This window comes from Canis aureus, chromosome 3 (assembly GCF_053574225.1).
Source record: "Canis aureus isolate CA01 chromosome 3, VMU_Caureus_v.1.0, whole genome shotgun sequence".
Classification (NCBI taxonomy): Eukaryota; Metazoa; Chordata; class Mammalia; order Carnivora; family Canidae; genus Canis; species Canis aureus.
In genome coordinates this window covers 47720028-47737030 of record NC_135613.1, presented here as the reverse complement: position 1 = coordinate 47737030, position 17003 = coordinate 47720028, and the positions used below count along the sequence as shown (strand labels likewise).

The 17003-nt window shown below is 57.5% G+C and overlaps 1 protein-coding gene across 1 annotated transcript in view; it reads right to left on the bottom strand.

Moving 5' to 3' along the window:
* MYO15A (myosin XVA) overlaps positions 1-17003 on the bottom strand; it is a 51760-nt gene that overhangs the window by 14063 nt on the left and 20694 nt on the right. The window contains exons 24-55 of the mRNA XM_077892386.1: positions 16796-16880; positions 16015-16068; positions 15837-15918; positions 15628-15758; positions 15083-15178; positions 13845-14080; positions 12060-12241; positions 11836-11908; positions 11424-11615; positions 10998-11110; positions 10743-10837; positions 10062-10188; positions 9796-9863; positions 9642-9719; positions 9305-9485; positions 9064-9196; positions 8648-8753; positions 8402-8474; positions 6935-7056; positions 6661-6720; positions 6134-6209; positions 5689-5804; positions 5483-5601; positions 4524-4665; positions 4002-4113; positions 3838-3912; positions 3192-3370; positions 2518-2633; positions 1866-1938; positions 1508-1580; positions 1194-1267; positions 889-971 (exon numbers count right to left, since the gene is read on the bottom strand). Coding sequence (XP_077748512.1) covers positions 889-971; positions 1194-1267; positions 1508-1580; positions 1866-1938; positions 2518-2633; positions 3192-3370; positions 3838-3912; positions 4002-4113; positions 4524-4665; positions 5483-5601; positions 5689-5804; positions 6134-6209; positions 6661-6720; positions 6935-7056; positions 8402-8474; positions 8648-8753; positions 9064-9196; positions 9305-9485; positions 9642-9719; positions 9796-9863; positions 10062-10188; positions 10743-10837; positions 10998-11110; positions 11424-11615; positions 11836-11908; positions 12060-12241; positions 13845-14080; positions 15083-15178; positions 15628-15758; positions 15837-15918; positions 16015-16068; positions 16796-16880 — 3525 coding nt within the window. The remainder of the gene's footprint in view (positions 1-888; positions 972-1193; positions 1268-1507; positions 1581-1865; positions 1939-2517; positions 2634-3191; positions 3371-3837; positions 3913-4001; positions 4114-4523; positions 4666-5482; positions 5602-5688; positions 5805-6133; positions 6210-6660; positions 6721-6934; positions 7057-8401; positions 8475-8647; positions 8754-9063; positions 9197-9304; positions 9486-9641; positions 9720-9795; positions 9864-10061; positions 10189-10742; positions 10838-10997; positions 11111-11423; positions 11616-11835; positions 11909-12059; positions 12242-13844; positions 14081-15082; positions 15179-15627; positions 15759-15836; positions 15919-16014; positions 16069-16795; positions 16881-17003) is intronic.

Below are 17003 nucleotides of genomic sequence, written 5' to 3'. Positions count from 1 at the left end.
ACTGGGCACTTGCTGGGTGCTGGTCCTGTGCAGGACATTCATCTTCACACTGCCCTGGATGTGAGGGTTTCATTTGTGGGGTCCACTGGGGTCTGGGGACAGCACTTGGGCTTCCTTTAAGCATCCACTCCCACCCTGGGTCACTGTGAGTTGGTGACTGGCATGGAAGCCAGGTCTGCCAACTAGAACACTGTAGCCCCTGGCCACAATGATTGTTTTAGGGATGGTTAGTTGATCCACATCTGGCTAGTTAGATCAGCCTTCCTTTGAATATGGTGATTGGTTAAGGGACAGAAATTTGACCCAGTTCTGGCCAAAGCTCTTGCAGTGGGCCCAGGGATAGGCACAGGACCAAGTCAAATCAGTAGGACTGGATTTGCGAATTTTAGCTATAATTGGATCAATCTTGCTTTCCCTAAGATTACTGAGCTGAAAAATGTCTCTCCAGAGCTGTTTCTTGCTAATGCACGGAAGATATTACTTAAGAACACTATCAACACAGAGAAAACCAGGGCTAGATTACAGAGAAAGCCTGCTTCCCAATGATACCTGGATCCAGCCATGCCTGAACCCATATTTGGTGGTTTCAGTCACCTGAATCCTCTTTTGCTTAAACCAGCTTGAATTGGGCTTTTGTCACTTGCAACCAAGAATCTGGACTTGCAGATTATCATTGCCATTTTACAGGTCTGGGACCTGTAAAAGAAACTGAATCTTGGACAAACAATTCCAAACACATGTACTCTGTCTACTGAGTGAGGAAGAGGATGGTGGGAGACAATCAGGAGGGAAGACCTGGGTACAGGGGGAAAGACTGAACAGACCCCTCTTGGAGCAATGACGCGATGTGGGGAGTAGGGTACAGGGGTTACGGCCCAGCGCACTCACTGCTTGGTGCTGGTGTTGTCTGTGATCTGCTTCACAACTTGGCAGTAACACTCGTCCCGCATGACTTCGTGGTCCTCACACAGCTGAAGGAGGCCATGCCGGAGCCCGTGCCACACACCAGGCACATGAAAACAGGGTGTGCACTTGGAGAAAGGCCTGGTGTCCCTTCCTCAGCCCCCTCCCCACTGCAGGGTGCATTCCTCTTTGGGGTCCCCACCCCAATGTCCTGCAACTTTGCTTGACAGATGGGGAAACTGAGCTACACAGCAGGCAAGGGAGCATCCACCAAAATCTGCTGGACTAACCTTCAGGAGGGTGTAAAGCACATCCAGTTCACTCTGGCCTTTCAGTGGAGCGTCACCCATGAATCTCATCACAGCTGTAGAAAAGACTTGTCCCACCCGGGGCCACCAGGCACCCAGCTGCCCACTCACCCCGGGGCACGCCAAGGTTGGGGCCATCCCTGGGAGGGTACGACCCTGGGGCAGCTGGAGGTTCCTCTTCCGTAAATGTGGCCCCAGGCCTGAACTGAGGGGGAGACCCTTAGGACCAGAGGGCTGGGAAGAGCAGGGTCCCACGGCTGGATCCCACCTGGCCCAGGCCCGCCCCACCCCCACACCTAAGAACATGTCGGTGGCCATCTTGTTGAGGCTGCTGTCACTGAGCTCGATGAGAGACTCTTGCAGTGGGGTCTGCGAGGGGAGGAAGGGCTCGTGTCATGACCGTGGAGGGACAAGCCAGAAAGGAGGGCCATGCGGTGCCTCCTGTGTTATGACAGGAGAGGTCACATCATAAAAAAGCCGCCAGGCGTGTTAGGCACTGGGGGGAGATGCTGCCCTAGGAGGAACTAGGTCCTTGGGGTGCTGAGAGCTGGGAGGGGTCCTACTGAGGACAAGGCTGTTTGTCCCACCAAAGACCTAGAAGGGGCTCTTGCATCACCATTTTACAGATGAGGAACCAGACTTGGGGCTGGACACCTTGGTGAAGCAGAGTATGTCTTCCAAGGTCCTGGACTCCCGACCTTCCTTGGATTTTAGCCTGAGGCCATCCCTGCAACAGGAGATAGGTGCTACTCACAAGTCTTGCCTCAGAGCCTCTGGCTATATCCCCTTTCCACCCAGAATGTTCTTTTTTTTTTTTTTTTTTTAATCTTTTTTTTTTTAATTTTTTATTTATTTATGATAGTCACACAGAGAGAGAGAGAGAGAGAGAGAGGCAGAGAGACATAGGCAGAGGGAGAAGCAGGCTCCATGCACCGGGAGCCTGACGTGGGACTCGATCCCGGGTCTCCAGGATCGTGCCCTGGGCCAAAGGCAGGCGCTAAACCGCTGCGCCACCCAGGGATCCCTTTTTTTTTTTTTTTTTAATTTTTATTTATTTATGATAGTCACAGAGAGAGAGAGAGGCAGAGACACAGGCAGAGGGAGAAGCATCACCCAGAATGTTCTTGACCCAATGTCTGTCAACCAGGCAGGAAGGCTCCCAGAAGCTGAGGCTGCAGGCAGACCTCACATCTGAGTGGTTTCTCCTCCCCCCCATCAGAAGTGCGGCAGCCTCACTTGGATGGCTGCCAGAAGCCCCAGAAGGGCCTTCTTCAGCGTGGGCATGAGGGCTGGGACCACCACTCACTGGGATCTCCTCTGAGGGTCTCGGAAATACTTCTGGGCAAACTCAAGCATCGAGTACGGTGGGAGAGTCAGGCCATCGTCTGCATGGTCAGGGGAGCCAGCCCTGACCAGGGGACCCTGCAGGAGGGCCAGAGTTAAGAGGTCCCGTCCTGCCACTCCTGCCACACCTGCTCATGCTCAAAGCTACCATGCCCAACCCCAGCCTGACTCTGTCCAAATCCTCTCAGGCTGCCCCTAACCCCCACCCACCTAGACTCACCCCCACTCGGTAGTCCTGACACCTTGCACCAAGTCACTCCTACCACAGCCCAGCTGACCCCACCTCCTGCCGCCTCTGGCCATGCCCCCTCCATCTCCCCAAAGCTTGGTCCTGGCTGACCTAGCCCCTTACTCCACCCTTCCCTGGCTCCATTCCACACACCTGCTCCTGCCCCATATGCTTGGGTCCCCCCCACCTCATCACAACCCTGCTGACCCCCACCATCCCGAACCCATCTGGCCACACCTCCAATCATTTCTGCTCCTGCCATGGGTCACACATCTGGCTGGCCCTATCAGGTTCTGCCTATCCTGGGATTGGCCATACCCTAGGCTGACCTTGCTCCCAACTGCCTCCACCATCAAGCTGACCACCCCGTTGTCTCAGCCCCGCGGGCCCGGCTCTGATGGTCTCACCTCCCTCCTGCGGCCCACCTCCCATGCAGCAGCTGTGGAGCCCACAGCAGCGGCCACAGCAGCAGCCCGGCCCCGGCCTGGCTCAACCGGCAACTGTAGGAAATCAGGGGCAGCCGCAGGCTGCACGAGGTCAGAAGGGAAGCGGCCCACACGCCCATGGATGGTCCCGAACCTCCAGCCTAGGGGGCAGGTAAAGGGTCTGAGACAAGCAAAAGGGTCACGTCTCAGGACTAAGGGGCCCCTCTAGGGATACTGGAGCACCCTCCTGCCCCTGCCCCAGTGTTCTGTGCAGGAGGCCATGGAGACTCTGCAGCTGAGAACACAGGGTAAGGAAAGGCATTCCGTCAGTGGGAGGTGGACCAGAAAACATGTGCTTGTGGATGCTCCGGCAGAGAGACAGAGAGACCCGGGCCACATACACAGAAACAGTAACTAACACTGACAGAGAGCCCTCAGCCAGATATGCAGACAGAGGGCTGGGTGAGGGGGCCGCCAGGAGGAACTGGCTGGGGCTGCAGCAGGCGGCCAGGCCAGGCCCCCCTGGGGCACCGAGAAACCCCCATAGAGCATCTGCAATGTGAGTGCATGAAGCCAGGATGAGCTGTTTAGGGTTTCCAGGTTGGACTGGGGGATCCAGGGTATCCACCAAAGTCGGGGCCTCTACGCCGCAGCTCCTCCAGGTACACGACCTTCTTGCGGACAACACAGCCGGCGCTATAGCCTGCGGGTCGAGCTCATGTCAGCACCTGCCAGGGAGGCCCCCTTGCCGAGCCTCTGCCGCCCATACCCATGGTGTCCCATGGCCCTGACCCATTCGAGGTGGCTCCAGGGGCTGCAGGTGGATGATGTCACCCTTGTGGAAGGCCAGCAGTGCTGGGTCTTCAGGTAGGAAGTTCCTCACTGCGACCACGTAGTCCGAGTCCTGGGTCAGCCAGGGGCAGGGTGAGTGGCTGCAGTCCCATCCCCCTCCTCCCAGAGGACTGGGGCCACTCCCCCGCTCCTCTTTTCCACAGGTATTCCACCCTGACTCATGGGAAACGGGACATTCCCTAGGTGAGAGAGGGAAGAATGTTATGGGAGTCGAAGGGATGGCCTTGTAAAGGGCTGGAGACTGGAATCCGATGAACACATATGGGGCTTACCCATCCACTCCCTCACCAAAGCTTCCTTGCTGAGGCCTGAGGGCTGCCCAGTCCACGTGTGCACATGCACACACACGCACACACCCATACTTCTCAGGGAGGCGTGGCTGGTGTGTAAATGACACAGGGGAACCCTGTTTTCCATCCCTGGTCCCTTGAGGAGGGACCTCCCCTGTAGAAGGACCCTGACCTTCTTCAGTTCCAGGATGAAGTCGTCGACCAGGGTCTTGACCTGATGAGCTCGGGCTGAGAAGAGGATGACCTTCTCGCTGGCCAAGTTGAACTCCAACATGTTCTGGGAGGGAATGGTCACAAACAGGATGTCCGCAAAGCTGGAGAATGGGAAAGTGGCATGAAGGCAGGGCTCCTTGGCCAGAGGGCGCCTTCCTCCCTACCCGGCCTGCTCCTCTGCTCCTGCCCTGGACCATTCCCAAAGCCCAGCCCCACCTGAGCGCCCTGCTGCCTGCCACAGGGACCTGGGAGCCTGCCCAGCCTCCGCTCCCCATCCTGCCTGTGGCCCTGGCCCATTTCCTATCACCCGTGAACCGACACTCCAGCCCTCACTACCCTTGGCCTTGCTCTACTTTTTTTTCCTTTGTCTCTTAATGCAACCTCCCAGATCTTGCCCGCACAAATCTATCTCCTTCACCCACTGACCAAATTCTCTGCCTCTTTCAAAACAAGGAGCTTTCCCGCAACCAAGGAATGAGGTTCTATTCTTGTTCTTGTGTGACAGAGGACAAAAGGGGCTGCTGGCAGGGGAGGGGTCCAAGGACTCAGGGAGGTCTTATGCCAGGACACGCTTTCCATTCCTGGCTGTACAACAAAACTCAGCTGTTCACAACACAGACACCCCCACTGTGCAGTGAGCTCTGGAAGGGCAAGGCTGGGGTGTAGTCTAAGAGGCAGGCCAGGGTAGAGGGCTCATAGCTCATCTGCTTCCTGGCTATGTGACCTGAGACAAGCAACTTCTCTCACTGAGCCTCAGTTTCCCCATCTGTAAAACAGACTTGCTTAAAGGGCTCAGCAGAGAGCCTGGCACATCACAGGCACTCAGCAATCAGCTGGGGAGAGTCGGTGAGGAGATGCTACTGCCCAGCATGCCCATGCCCAGCTAACCCCATTCTCACCTGCCCGCCCGCTGCTCACCTGTATGTGCGCAGGACCTGCAGCTGCCCGCCAGCCTCCCGGCTTCCCTTGCCCATCCTTACGAGCTTGATGCCCATGTGGGACACAGCCAGGATCTGCACGCCAGTGCCCACACTGCCCTGGGGTGGAGATAAGGGACACTTGAGAGTCTTCTAGCCTCTTCCCTGAAGTCCCTGGGTGAGCGGGGGCCAGCAGGGCACTCGCACCGTGGCAGGGAAGAGGCGGGAGAAGTAGAGCTCCCAGCTGTCACGTGCAGTGCTGACCACGGCCCGCTTCACGCTCTCCGGTGCCAGGGGCCGCTGTGTGTCCAGCTGGTTCTGGGCTGAGGGATGCAGGTCGGGTCAGAACCCTCTCTCCCCTCTGCTGCCAGCCCACATTGCAGGGAGGAAGGCTGACACCCAGCAGGAAGATACTGGAACAGGGTGATCTCCATGTCTACACTGGGAAACCACAACTAGGGCCACACAGTGTATTAGGCAAAACTGAACTCAGACTGGCAGCCTGGCCCTGGAAGAGGCCAGAAGTAGAGCAAGGAGGGCTATATGAGAGGTGAATGGGGCTGGGTTTGTCAGCCCCAATCTCCTTCTAAGAAGGCCTGGCCCGGTTCTAGCTGGCTGCCCCATCCGTGTCCCTTCCCATCCCCTGTGGTACCAAACAGGGCCTTCATCTTCAGCCTCTCGTCCTTGGAGATGCGCAGGCAGGCCTCGGAGAGCGTGTCGTGGAGGATCTGTGGAAATGAGCCACGATGCAGGTGGCTTGTGAGACTCCCCGATCTGGGAACCCAGGCTGGATTGTTCCAGTGTGAGTGGAGACGTGAGACTCCTATTTACATAGCAGTGGGGTCATCTGTGTGAATCAGATCTCATTTACAAAGGCCCCTCTCCTTTATCTTCTCTTCCACAACCCATGCCGCCCTTCCTGGACCGTAGCTTCCTCCTCTACATACTGGGGCTGGGATTTGACTTCTGAGTCCCATCTAGCTCAGACAAACTGTGTGTCTGGTTAAATCAAATTGTGGGCTTGTCCGTAAGGGTGGGAAGTTCAGAACAGCTCCTCATCCTCACTATGGTCAAGGACCCTAAATCCAAGAGTATAGAAACAAGATTTGCAGAAGGCTAGTCTATGCACCCATTGTCCAGATGAGCACACTGAGGCAGAAAGGAAAGAGTAGACCTCACCTGCCGGAACAAGAGGTCTAACTGCACAGGGTGGCTGTAGGTGTCCTTGGGGTAAAATACCTGTGGGATTGGGGCTCCAGTGAGGCCCTTTGGGCAGTCCTCTCACTTTGCTTCCTACCCCGCAGATAAAGTGGGCTCCGTACCACCTGGGCCCCTGGCTTCTGACTCCACTGTCTAGCTTAGACCAGGGTCTAGCGGCCCCACCCTAGCCCCACCCCCCTTCCCTGCCCACACTCCCATGCACCCCTCCTTTGGCTTCAGCCTGGCCAGGTACCTCTTTGCGCAAGAAGATCCGCCAGGGGGCGTCCTGGTAGCCATAGAAGTTGGCGTTCACCAGGCGGTGCAGCTGTGTCTGCAGAGGTTCCTCAGGGGGCTCCAGAGACCGCGAAGGCGGCACTGGGGAGCACAGTGAGTGAAAGAGGCAAGGCCAATGAGGAAGGGGATTGGGGGCGACCTCTTGTCAGGGAAGGGGCTGGGGCTGGGGCTAAGTGGTCTCCCACAACCCTGGCTGCAGACACACCAATCACAGGGACACACAAGCACAATCATACAATGGCTCAATCTTTCACTTAATGCATATATAGATCATATATAGATAGTGTATGCAGCAGGTCTGTGTTAGAGCCTGGGGGTGGGTGCTGAGCAGTATAGACAAGGCGTCTGCCCTTGTGTTGACAGTCTCATGATAGGTGTGGGTAGAACAGACAATTAAATAACAAAGATCTCAGTTCTAGGAGCTGGGATGGAAAGAAAACTGGGCTACTTAGGAAAGTCTAGGGGCTGGTCTATGAGAGTCCTTCCATCTTTGCAACCCAGCTCACTTCTCTGAGATGATACTGAGCCAAGACCTGAATGATGAGGAGGGCCAGACATGCAAAGATCTCTTAGGGAAGAGCATTCTAGGTACAGCAAGTACCTAGCAAGGCCCTGAAGTAGGAGTGGGCTTGCTGTGTTCCAGGAAGAGAGTGTGCCAAGGGGAGAATGGGGTGGGGGAAGGATGAGGTTGGGAAGGTGGGCAGATCATGCGGGGTTTCAGAGACCATAGTGAGAAGTCTAGAGTTCATCCTAGGAGTCATGGGAGAGTTTGTGGCAGGGACATGATGTGAACTGATTTATATCTTCTAAGATACACTGTGGTTACCATGAGGCAGAGGACACAGAGATTATGGTTCCAATTGTGAGGCCAGGAGGGTTGTTTTTTTTTTTTTTAAGATTTTATTTATTTATTCATGAGAGACACAGAGAGAGGCAGAGACACAGGCAGAGGGAGAAGCAGGCTCCCTGAGGGGAGCCTGATGTGGGACTTGATCCCAAAACCCTGGGATTGTGCCCTGAGCCAAAGGCAGATACTCAACCACTGAGCCATCCAGTGCCCCCTGAGGGCTGAGTTTATAATCCCGGTCGGACACTTTTGAGCTGTGTGATCTTGAGCAAGTCACTTAACCTCTCTGTGTTGGTTTTCCCATCTGTAACACCTAGACAAACATGGTACTTCCTTGAAGGATTTTAGTGAGGATGTAGCAAGGCCAGAGTGGGTGTGGCCTGAAGTCACTGTTAGTTAAGTGCTGATATACTTACACAAATGTCCACACAGTATGTCCACGTGGCTCAGGGACACAGACACACACATGCCACTGACACATAGACCAGGACTCACCTGCACTCACACAGACTTACTCACATGCTTGGACAACAGCCCTCTGCCCCTCCCTTCCTCCCTTCCTCCCTCCTAGCCCCTCACCTGGAGTGGGTCCCGTGGATGGCCTTGGGGTGCTGGTCACTGGTTTCACCAAGGCCACAGCCTCTCTGGGCACCTGTCCGCCAAAAAAAGAGAGTGCTCAGAGGGTCATGGGGGGTCCCCAGGGAGGGGACAGGGTCTGGGGCAGCAGCAGGGTCATAGCTGACAGGGGCAGCTGGTTTCTGAGGCTCTCCAACACCCCACTTTGTCTTTTGTCCTGTCTGGGCCCAGCCCAAAGCCGCCCCTCACCTGGCTGCCAGATGCTGCTGCTGGGTGGCTCATCTGCCCTTTGAGGATCATCAAGGCCTCCTCGTGAGGGTCTGGCCGCTTCACAAACCCCTTTCCACCATCCTTCCTGGTGGATTGCATAGGAATTTCTTCTTCCCAGCCACAGAGTTCTAGAATAGGGAACTTTTTCCTCCACCCCCATCTCTATCATCATACATGAAAACCCAGAGAGGATTATAGACTGGTCTGAGGTCACACAGCACAACCTAGAGCATGGTCTGGGCCTTTCTTTCTCCACCCCAAAGGCTCATCTGGATCTTCTGCATAAAAAAACTCACTCCCTGAAGGTTGCTGGGCAGGGAGCACCCAGCTGGTGGCCACTCAGGTATGGTGAGGAGGCCACTGGCCCAGAGGGCTGGGGTGGGGGCAGAGCTGACCTGAGGGCCTCGGGCCGGCCTCCCCGGGGTGGCTGCTGGTACTGCCTCACGATGTTCTTGATCTGCTGTGTGGGCTGAGGGAAGTGCTCTGAGTTGAGCGTTGAATACCGGACTAGATCCGGGCAGGGCGAAGCTGTGGGTGAGGGATGGGGGTAGGGAACAGAGTAAGGCCACAGTTGGTGTGAGGAGGGGACAGCTACATGCCCAATCCCGCCCACCCCCACTGGGATAGGACACTCACTGGTTTCTGGACAAACCCGGTCCTGAGCTAGAATGGGGGCAGCCACAGGCTTGGTGGGGGGTCTTGGGGCCTTGGCCAGAGGGGCTGGGGCCAAAGGCTTTGGAGCAGAGCGCAGGAGCACAGGCTTGGCTGGGGGTCCAGTGCCCACAAACTTGGGCTGTGCCTCTGGCGCTAGGGGTTTCTGCAGAGAATGAAGAGTAGAGTATGCTTCCTGGGACACACTGGCCTATTCTCGGGGACCCTGTGTTTGCCCAGGATGGGCTTGAGGCTACTACCCCAGAGAGGCACGGTGAGACCCTGGAGTAGCACAGCGCTCAGCTGGGTAGGCCAGGCTCACCTCTGGAGGCAAGGGCCTTGCGGTGGGACCCAGCGGATGCTGCTGGAGTGCCATGGCCTGTAGGGTCATCTCCCGGGCCTGGGGAGAGGTGGTGGTGGGGGTGACCAGGCAGGCCTGCGCTCAGGGCACCTCCCACAGCCCAGCTAGCACTCACCAGTAGGACAGCCTGTTTGTGGATGAAGGCTTGCTGCAGAGCCAGTGTGGAGGCATCCAGGCCTGGGACTGCGGGGAGCCATGTCAGAAGGCATGGATCCCAAGGGGCAGGACATGGGGGGAAGTGGGGATTTCCTAGCTAACCCCCACCCTGCGGCTGTCTCAGCCCCAATGGGCCAGTGGCTGCCTCCATTCTGCCCCTGAGAACCAGGAGGAGGGCCCCCTCCCCTCGCCCACCCTGGAACCACTCTAGGGGCAGGCACTGACTTGGCTTTGGCTTTGGCTTTGGCTCTGGAGGCCTCCTGGGGGGGTCTTCAGTGCTGCTACTGCCGCTTCCACCAGGCTGGCCTCCCCCTTTCATGCGGTAGGCAATGGCTGTTGGCTTCTCCAGGTCCTGGGGGCAGCAGGTGGCTCAAGTATCTGCCTCACTGTCATACTCCCGAGGTTCCAAGGCAACGGGCATCTGACACCAGCCACCTCCTCTGTCCCCGGGGCCCCACATCAGCCTAGTGTCTGCTTTATGCCCAGCTTCTGCTCATGCAGCATCCCAGTCAATACCCCACCAGCCCTGCAAATCCACCCAATCCACCCCCTCTCACAGATGAGTAAACAGGTTCAAAGAGGAGCTGTGCCCTGCTTAGGGCTGCACATCATGCCATGGAGGGACTCCTGGGACTTTCCAGAATGAGCAAGGGTACCTGATGGGGCTGGCTCCCACCCCAGGTGGAGGAGGGGCCCTAGACCTTTAGCCGTGGGTGGTTCTGGGATCAGCCAGGAGCATCTCTAGCCATGAGCGCACCCTCAACCTTTGCCTGGCCCCCAGCAGAGACCCAGGCCCATGCTACCCCCTGGCCCTGGCTGCAAGAGGCTCCTGCATCTCCTGTGGGTGTGTGACTAGATATGTACATGCGGTCCCAGTTTTCTGCCAATACCCCGCCCTGTCCCTACCGCGTCCCCGTAGGACAGCACGGGGTCGAAGAGGCTGTCCAGGTAGCAGTCCAGTCCCCTGTGGGGCACAGAGGGTTCTCCCAGGCTGTCTGAGTCTGGGGGGTGAGGGGGAGGCAGATACAAAACCAAGTTGTTTTCTCCTGCTGATCACCCCACATGGCCCCCAGGATCCCTCCCGACCAGAGAGAGTGGCCCCTCCTGGTTGGCCTCAGTGGGTGGCTGTCCCTCTCTGGGCCCTGTTCTCCCTGTTTGTACCATCCTCGTTGTGGCTCCAGTACCCGTCGGAGTCAGCCACTCTGGGCACGCATCCCTGGGTCTGGGGCCTGGTGGGTGTGTCCTCATCTGAGTCCCAGCTGTTCCCAAACAACCTGTAGGGAAGGGGAACATGGAGCAGCTGACCGCCTGAGAGATGATGGCCCTCCCAGAATGACCCCACCATCATCACCACGATCTCCTCTGGGCTCTGAAAATGGGTGGCTCTTTCCCTTTAAAGGTAGGACCCCGGGGTGCCTGGCTGGCCCACTTCAGCGGAGCGTCTGACTCTTGATCTTGGGGTTGTGAGTTTGAGTCCCACACCAGGTGCAGAGGTCACTTAAAGCTTAGGTTTGGAACTCAGCTCTGAACCAGCAGCTGGGAGGAAAGGGGAGACCAAGTGCCTGAAGGACCCACGTAGCCACCTACACTCTTGGGCTTCCCCTGCCGGCCATGGGCCCTTCTGCACCCACGATGAAGTAAGACTTCTGTCTCGGGAAGTTCCTGAGCAGCTCTAGGTCTGACACCAGGTCCAGCACGTAGTCGTGGCCTGCCAGCTCGGCCCACTGGACCCCATTCTTCATGGCCACTGTCCAGCCCCGCCAGCCATCTGCCAGCCCCCTGGTGACAGCACATGGAGGGACAGAAGTGAGGGATGGAACCAACAGGTATTGCCTGGAGAAACCCTGGAATATGAGCTAGCCCCCAAGCATGACCAGAGTGGACCCTGTGTATGTATGTGTTGGGGGGTCTGGTCTCCCACCTCTCCCCCTCCCCTCCCCCTCCCTCCTTCCCAGGTACCCGAGGGCATGCTGGGACGGGGATTATTCCAGGAGCCAACCTGTGCCTCAGAATGTCTCCAGCCACCTCTTCCCCCGTGCTCCAGGAGTGTACTGGGCAGGAGAACTGGTCACCTGGGACAGCGGCGGGTGCTGGGCTCAGTCCTGCTACTCCCCCGCCCGCACACGCTCTTAGGCTTCCCCACTCTTGTCCCATCCCTGTGCCCTTCTGTGAGGCAGAGAGGGAGGAGGGAAGGCAGTGCATGGTGGGAAGAGGACAGCTCACCATTGAAGCAGCCCACATCCAGTGCCATGCTGGCCTTCTCCTGGGTTGCTATCCACTCAAGCTGGGTCGGGGGGAAGGTGCGGGCAGCCCCAGAGCCCTGCTGTTGGGCCCGGCCCATGGCCTGCATGAGGCGGTGTTGACACACAGCCTGGAAGCCATTCTGCCCATAATCAGACACAAACCTGATGGATAGGAGTTGAAACCGGGATGAAGAGTGATCTGTGGCGAGCCCGCGAGAGAGGAGGATTCTAAGTCTAGTCTGAGCCCAGAGCTCTATGGTGAAGCTGAGAAGGCCCGAGCAAAGAGGCCAGCTCGGAAGGGTCCCAGGCTATAGTCCAGAGCTCTGGGATGATACTGGAGGGGTCCTGGGAGAGCCCAGAGGTTCGGGACTAAACTCAAAGGGCCTCAGGTTAGCCCCATAGTTCTGAGGCTAGACTAAAAAAATCTCAGACTATCCCAGAGTCCTAGGACTAAGCTGAAAGGGTCCCAGGCTAGCCAAAGGTATCTTAAGCCAACAAAGGTCCAAGGACATGCCAAAGAGGTCCCAGGAAGGTCCACCAAAGCTTGTTGGAGCAAAATGTCATTGACAAGGTAGGGGTTGCAGCAAGATGTGGGCAAGAATTCAGACTCTGGAAGACTCGGCTTTCAATGCCTTCACCAAGCCTCCCAGGGGATCGATCACCTGGCCCCTCCGAGCCTGCCTCCAATTTCTCATCTACACAAGTGATGCCGTGAGGGTTCAGCTTGGCCCAGGGCCAACAAAACTGATCCCCTCCAAGGGCAGGTACTCCACATGCCCGGCTCCCTGGCTCCCTTCCTGCTTCTGGAGCAACAATGGAGCAGCCCCTCGGTGGCGGTCACAAGAGGGAACCCAGAGCTGTGCCCACTGCAAGCCCAGAAAGGAAGGCAGTGGCCCTAACCTGTTGCCACAGATTCACAAGACTGACCCACTGAGCTGCCTACCTACTGCGCATGGCCCAGGTGAAGCTCTACATGCTCTGAGGCTCACAGCCACCCTGTAAGGTGGTCTTATTACCAACCCTAATTTACGGATGAGGAAAGAGACTCAGAGAAGGGCAGTGAGTTGCCCCAGGTCACACAGCAGGTGAGTATCAGAGCTGGGATTTGCACACAGGGCTTGCCTGAGCTCAAAGCATCCTTCTCACCCAGCAGGGGGATTTTTTTTTTTAAGATTTTATTTATTTATTCATAGACACATAGAGAGAGGCAGAGACCCAGGCAGAGGGAGAGGGAGAAGCAGGCTCCACGCCGGAAGCCCAACGTGGGACTCGATCCCAGGTCTCCAGGATCACACCTCAGGCTGCAGGCGGCACCAAACCGCTGCGCCACCAGGGCTGCCCCCAGCAGGGGGATGTTATCACTGTCATCTTCAGTATCATCAAGATGCTGGCATTCTGAAGGTTGAGCTGGGGTTTGAACCCAGACTGTCTTGCATTCAGAGTCTATACTCCTAACCACCTGGCTCTACTGCCATGACATGAGAGATGAGCACCTTTTCCCCAAATTCCCTATGCCCTGGTCTAGCCATCCTCTGAGCTTTGCAAGTCCTTTATCCAGTTTATGTGAGCCCTACCCTCCATAGTGAACACCTGCCCTTGTTTCTTGTTCTGAGACTGGTGGAGACAGAGAACGGACCCAAACAGGCCCTCATGCCTGAGCTTCCAAGCATAGAGACCTCACTCCTGGCCTGACCTCTGACATCCCCCCCAGGGCCTCAGGCCAGCATCACTGTTCTCAGCCCTGGCCCTGCCGGGTTCCACTCACTTGAGCAGGTACTTGCTGAGGCGCGAGGAAGGTGCGAAGCCGCTGAGGCATGTAGCCAGTAAGAGCCAGCCCCGCTCGGCGTTGTGGGAGCTGGGGTTACGCCACACCTGGTTGGCCAGCTGTGCCAAGATCTCATCCCGGAGCTCGGGCACCGCCAGCCCCTTCTGCACAATGTAGTTCCCAAAGACGTTTTCCTGGGCACCATACAGGTGAGGGTCGCCCATGAAACGCAGGATCTAGACCACAAACAGACTCTCCTGGGCCTCTTGGAAGGTTGTTTGGGCCAGGGCCCCATCCCCAACATGCACCCCTCTCTCGACCTTCCCATGAGTCCCAGGAAAGCCCATGTAACAGCACCCCCCCACCATGTTACACTGTAATTGCCATGTCCTGTGCCAAATGACCAGGCAGTTCATGCTAACTATGAGAAAACTCAAGATCCAAAGCATACTGACTTTTCTCTCCTGGTCAAGAACCTTCCACTAGCGCTCTCCAAACAGCCCTAGCCCCTCCCTTCATCTCTGGCCTCCATCCCTCACCTCCTTCTCCATCCAGGCCCCAAGAAAGCACTTTTTTAACATTCATATCTGACCACTCCCTCCCATGGAAGCACCCTCCTTGGCTCCCTGGGGCCCTTAGAATGAAATCCAAGGCAGACAAGGCCTTGGGACCCCCTCCTGCCCCTTCCCTTTTGACTTCCATTAATTGATGTGTTTTGACTACATCAACTTTTTCTTCTCTTGGTGGCTTCTCCATCTGTCCTGGCTGGCAGATTCTAACTCCTTCCAAACTAGCTCAAATGCTCCACCCCACCCCCATCCCCTGCCAACAGGAAGCCCTCTTTGATTCTGTCCAGAGGTGGTTTAGGAACCTAGTTAGACTTCCCAGCCTCCATGCCTAACCTCTGTCCATGGAGTAGTCAGGTCTGCTCTGCCTCCCCTCCTCAGACTAGGAAGCCCTCGAGGAGGGGACCTGGATCTATTCATGGTGTCCCTGGGAAGCTCCGTGGAGACTCTGGGGCAGCCTCTTTGTCAGGAAGACGGCTGGGAGAAGAAAGCCTCTCAATCCTCAAACCCTAGTCCAGAGAGGAGCCCTGATTCCATGCCCTTCCTCGCCCAGAAGTCTTTCCTCCAAAGAAGAAGGCTGGGCTTAATGGTCTGGGTTAGTGGAGGACCCAGGAGGGCAGGTCAAGAGGCTTCATGGCTATAACTTCAAAGGTGGCCTGGGCGGACCCTTACCAACTTGAAGACGCTCACAGCTTCTGCATGGCACTCTACTGGCAGCCGTGTGAGGGGTGTCCTCAGGGGCAGTGTCAGCATCCCGAAGGCAGGTTCCTGCGGGCACAGGGCAGGGGCGTGAGGACAGAGCTGGGACTCCTGGGTACACTCCCTCCACTTCTCTGAGCCAGGTAGGGACATGAGAGCCAGTGAGGTAAGGGCTCCTTTCCCCAGAGTGTGGATGGGGACACTGAAGCCTGAAGAGAGGCAGACACTGGCCCTCAGTTCGCTGGTGGTGGAGGCCACCTGAGCCCCCTGGAGAGTCCCTCTTCCTGGAGAGCCCGAAATGAAAGCAGGGATGAGGTACTTGGCAAATGGCCACTTCCTAAGTCCCTGGGCCCCTCCATGTCTGTCTGGCCCTCCTCTGGAGCCCCTGGACTCCTCATGACCCGGCAAGTCAAGGGCTCTGGGTATGAGCCCATGCCACAGGGCATGGCCAGGACCCTGCCCCAGGCTGACAACAGGGCCTGCTGACCAGGGCTGCTTGGGCTCATGCCAGCCTTTACCTTAAAGTGGCATCGGACAAACTTGGCCATGGGGTAGTTATTGATATCGAGGGGCAGCGTGACACGGGGCTCGGCCTGGAGCCGGGGAGTCCGCACAGAGGCCACCCGGGGTCCCCGGGCTGCTCTGAGGCCTGTGGAGAGAGGGGGGCGTGAGGTGCCAGACTCTGTGCCTGCCCACCCCTTCCCCACACTGCGCCGCACTGACGTACCCGCCACCGCTTGCAGGAGTCCCGCCAACTCAGCGGGCACCTCCAGGTGCCCCACGGCCACCACCTCCCGCTTGCTCAGTTCCTGCGGGGACCATGCAGCGTGAGGGGCAGCCCTGCCACAACTCCCACCTGGCGGCCTCCCCTCTGGTCCCTGCTGCCACCCAGAGCCCACACCCACCTCCAGCTCCCGGAGCCGGGCCTCCTCCACCCGCAGCCTCCGCTCTGCCCTCAGCTGCAGGAGAGCAGATGGTCAAGGCGGGGGCAGGAGAACGGTGGGCAGAGGTGACAGCAGGCCCCAGCCGGGCCCCGGGGGCAGCCCAAGCCAACCCACGGGAGGTGGCTGGCAAGAGAAGCAAAGGGGGCAACTGGCCCCCCTACAGGCAGCAAAGAGGGCGCAAAGCTCTGGCCAGAGAAACAGAGAGGCACGGGAGAAAGAGCGAGAAAGAGAGGCAAGAGGCGGAGGAAGTAATACTTCAGGACAGGAAAAGACCCCCAGGAGGATTTCTGCAGTTGCCCAGAGACACGGGGTGGACTCCCCTCCTGTCATGCCACAGAGCCTTCAGTGGAGGCCAGGTGGGTCTTCAAGGCTCTGTGGACTACACTTGTCTTTCTGGGGGTGGGTTTATACAACGGGCCAACACTGGCATTAAGAGTAAAACCATATCCGGCGCTGCTCAGGCTGACAGATTCCATCACACCCAACTCCTGAAGGCCTCACTGTGAACCCAGCACAGGCTAAATCCTCCCCGTGCAGCATGTCCCTGAACCCCCATCCCCAAACCCCAGGGCTAGGCAGACAAAGTGAGGGTGGGGAAGGCCAAGTCCTGGCTGGTGAGTGGCAGAGCGGGGATTCGAACCCAAGACTGTCTGAGGCCAACAGTCTCCTCCTGGGGGCTAAGGGCCTCCTCCCTCTCCCTGCTGCCTGGCTCCCCAGAGCAGGGGGAGCAACAGGTCCGCACCTTGAGGTAATGCCGGTGGTTTATATACGTGTGCACCAGGGACCGGAACTTCACCAGACTCCTCCTCATCTGCTGATACCGCTGCCTAGGGGTGGGGAGTAAAGAAGTGTCCTGGGGGCTGGGGAGGGCAGGGCATAGGATCGCAGAGTGACCAAGGTGCAGAGATGCCCACGCCAGCCGGGCTTGCGTATCACTGTCCATGACTCAC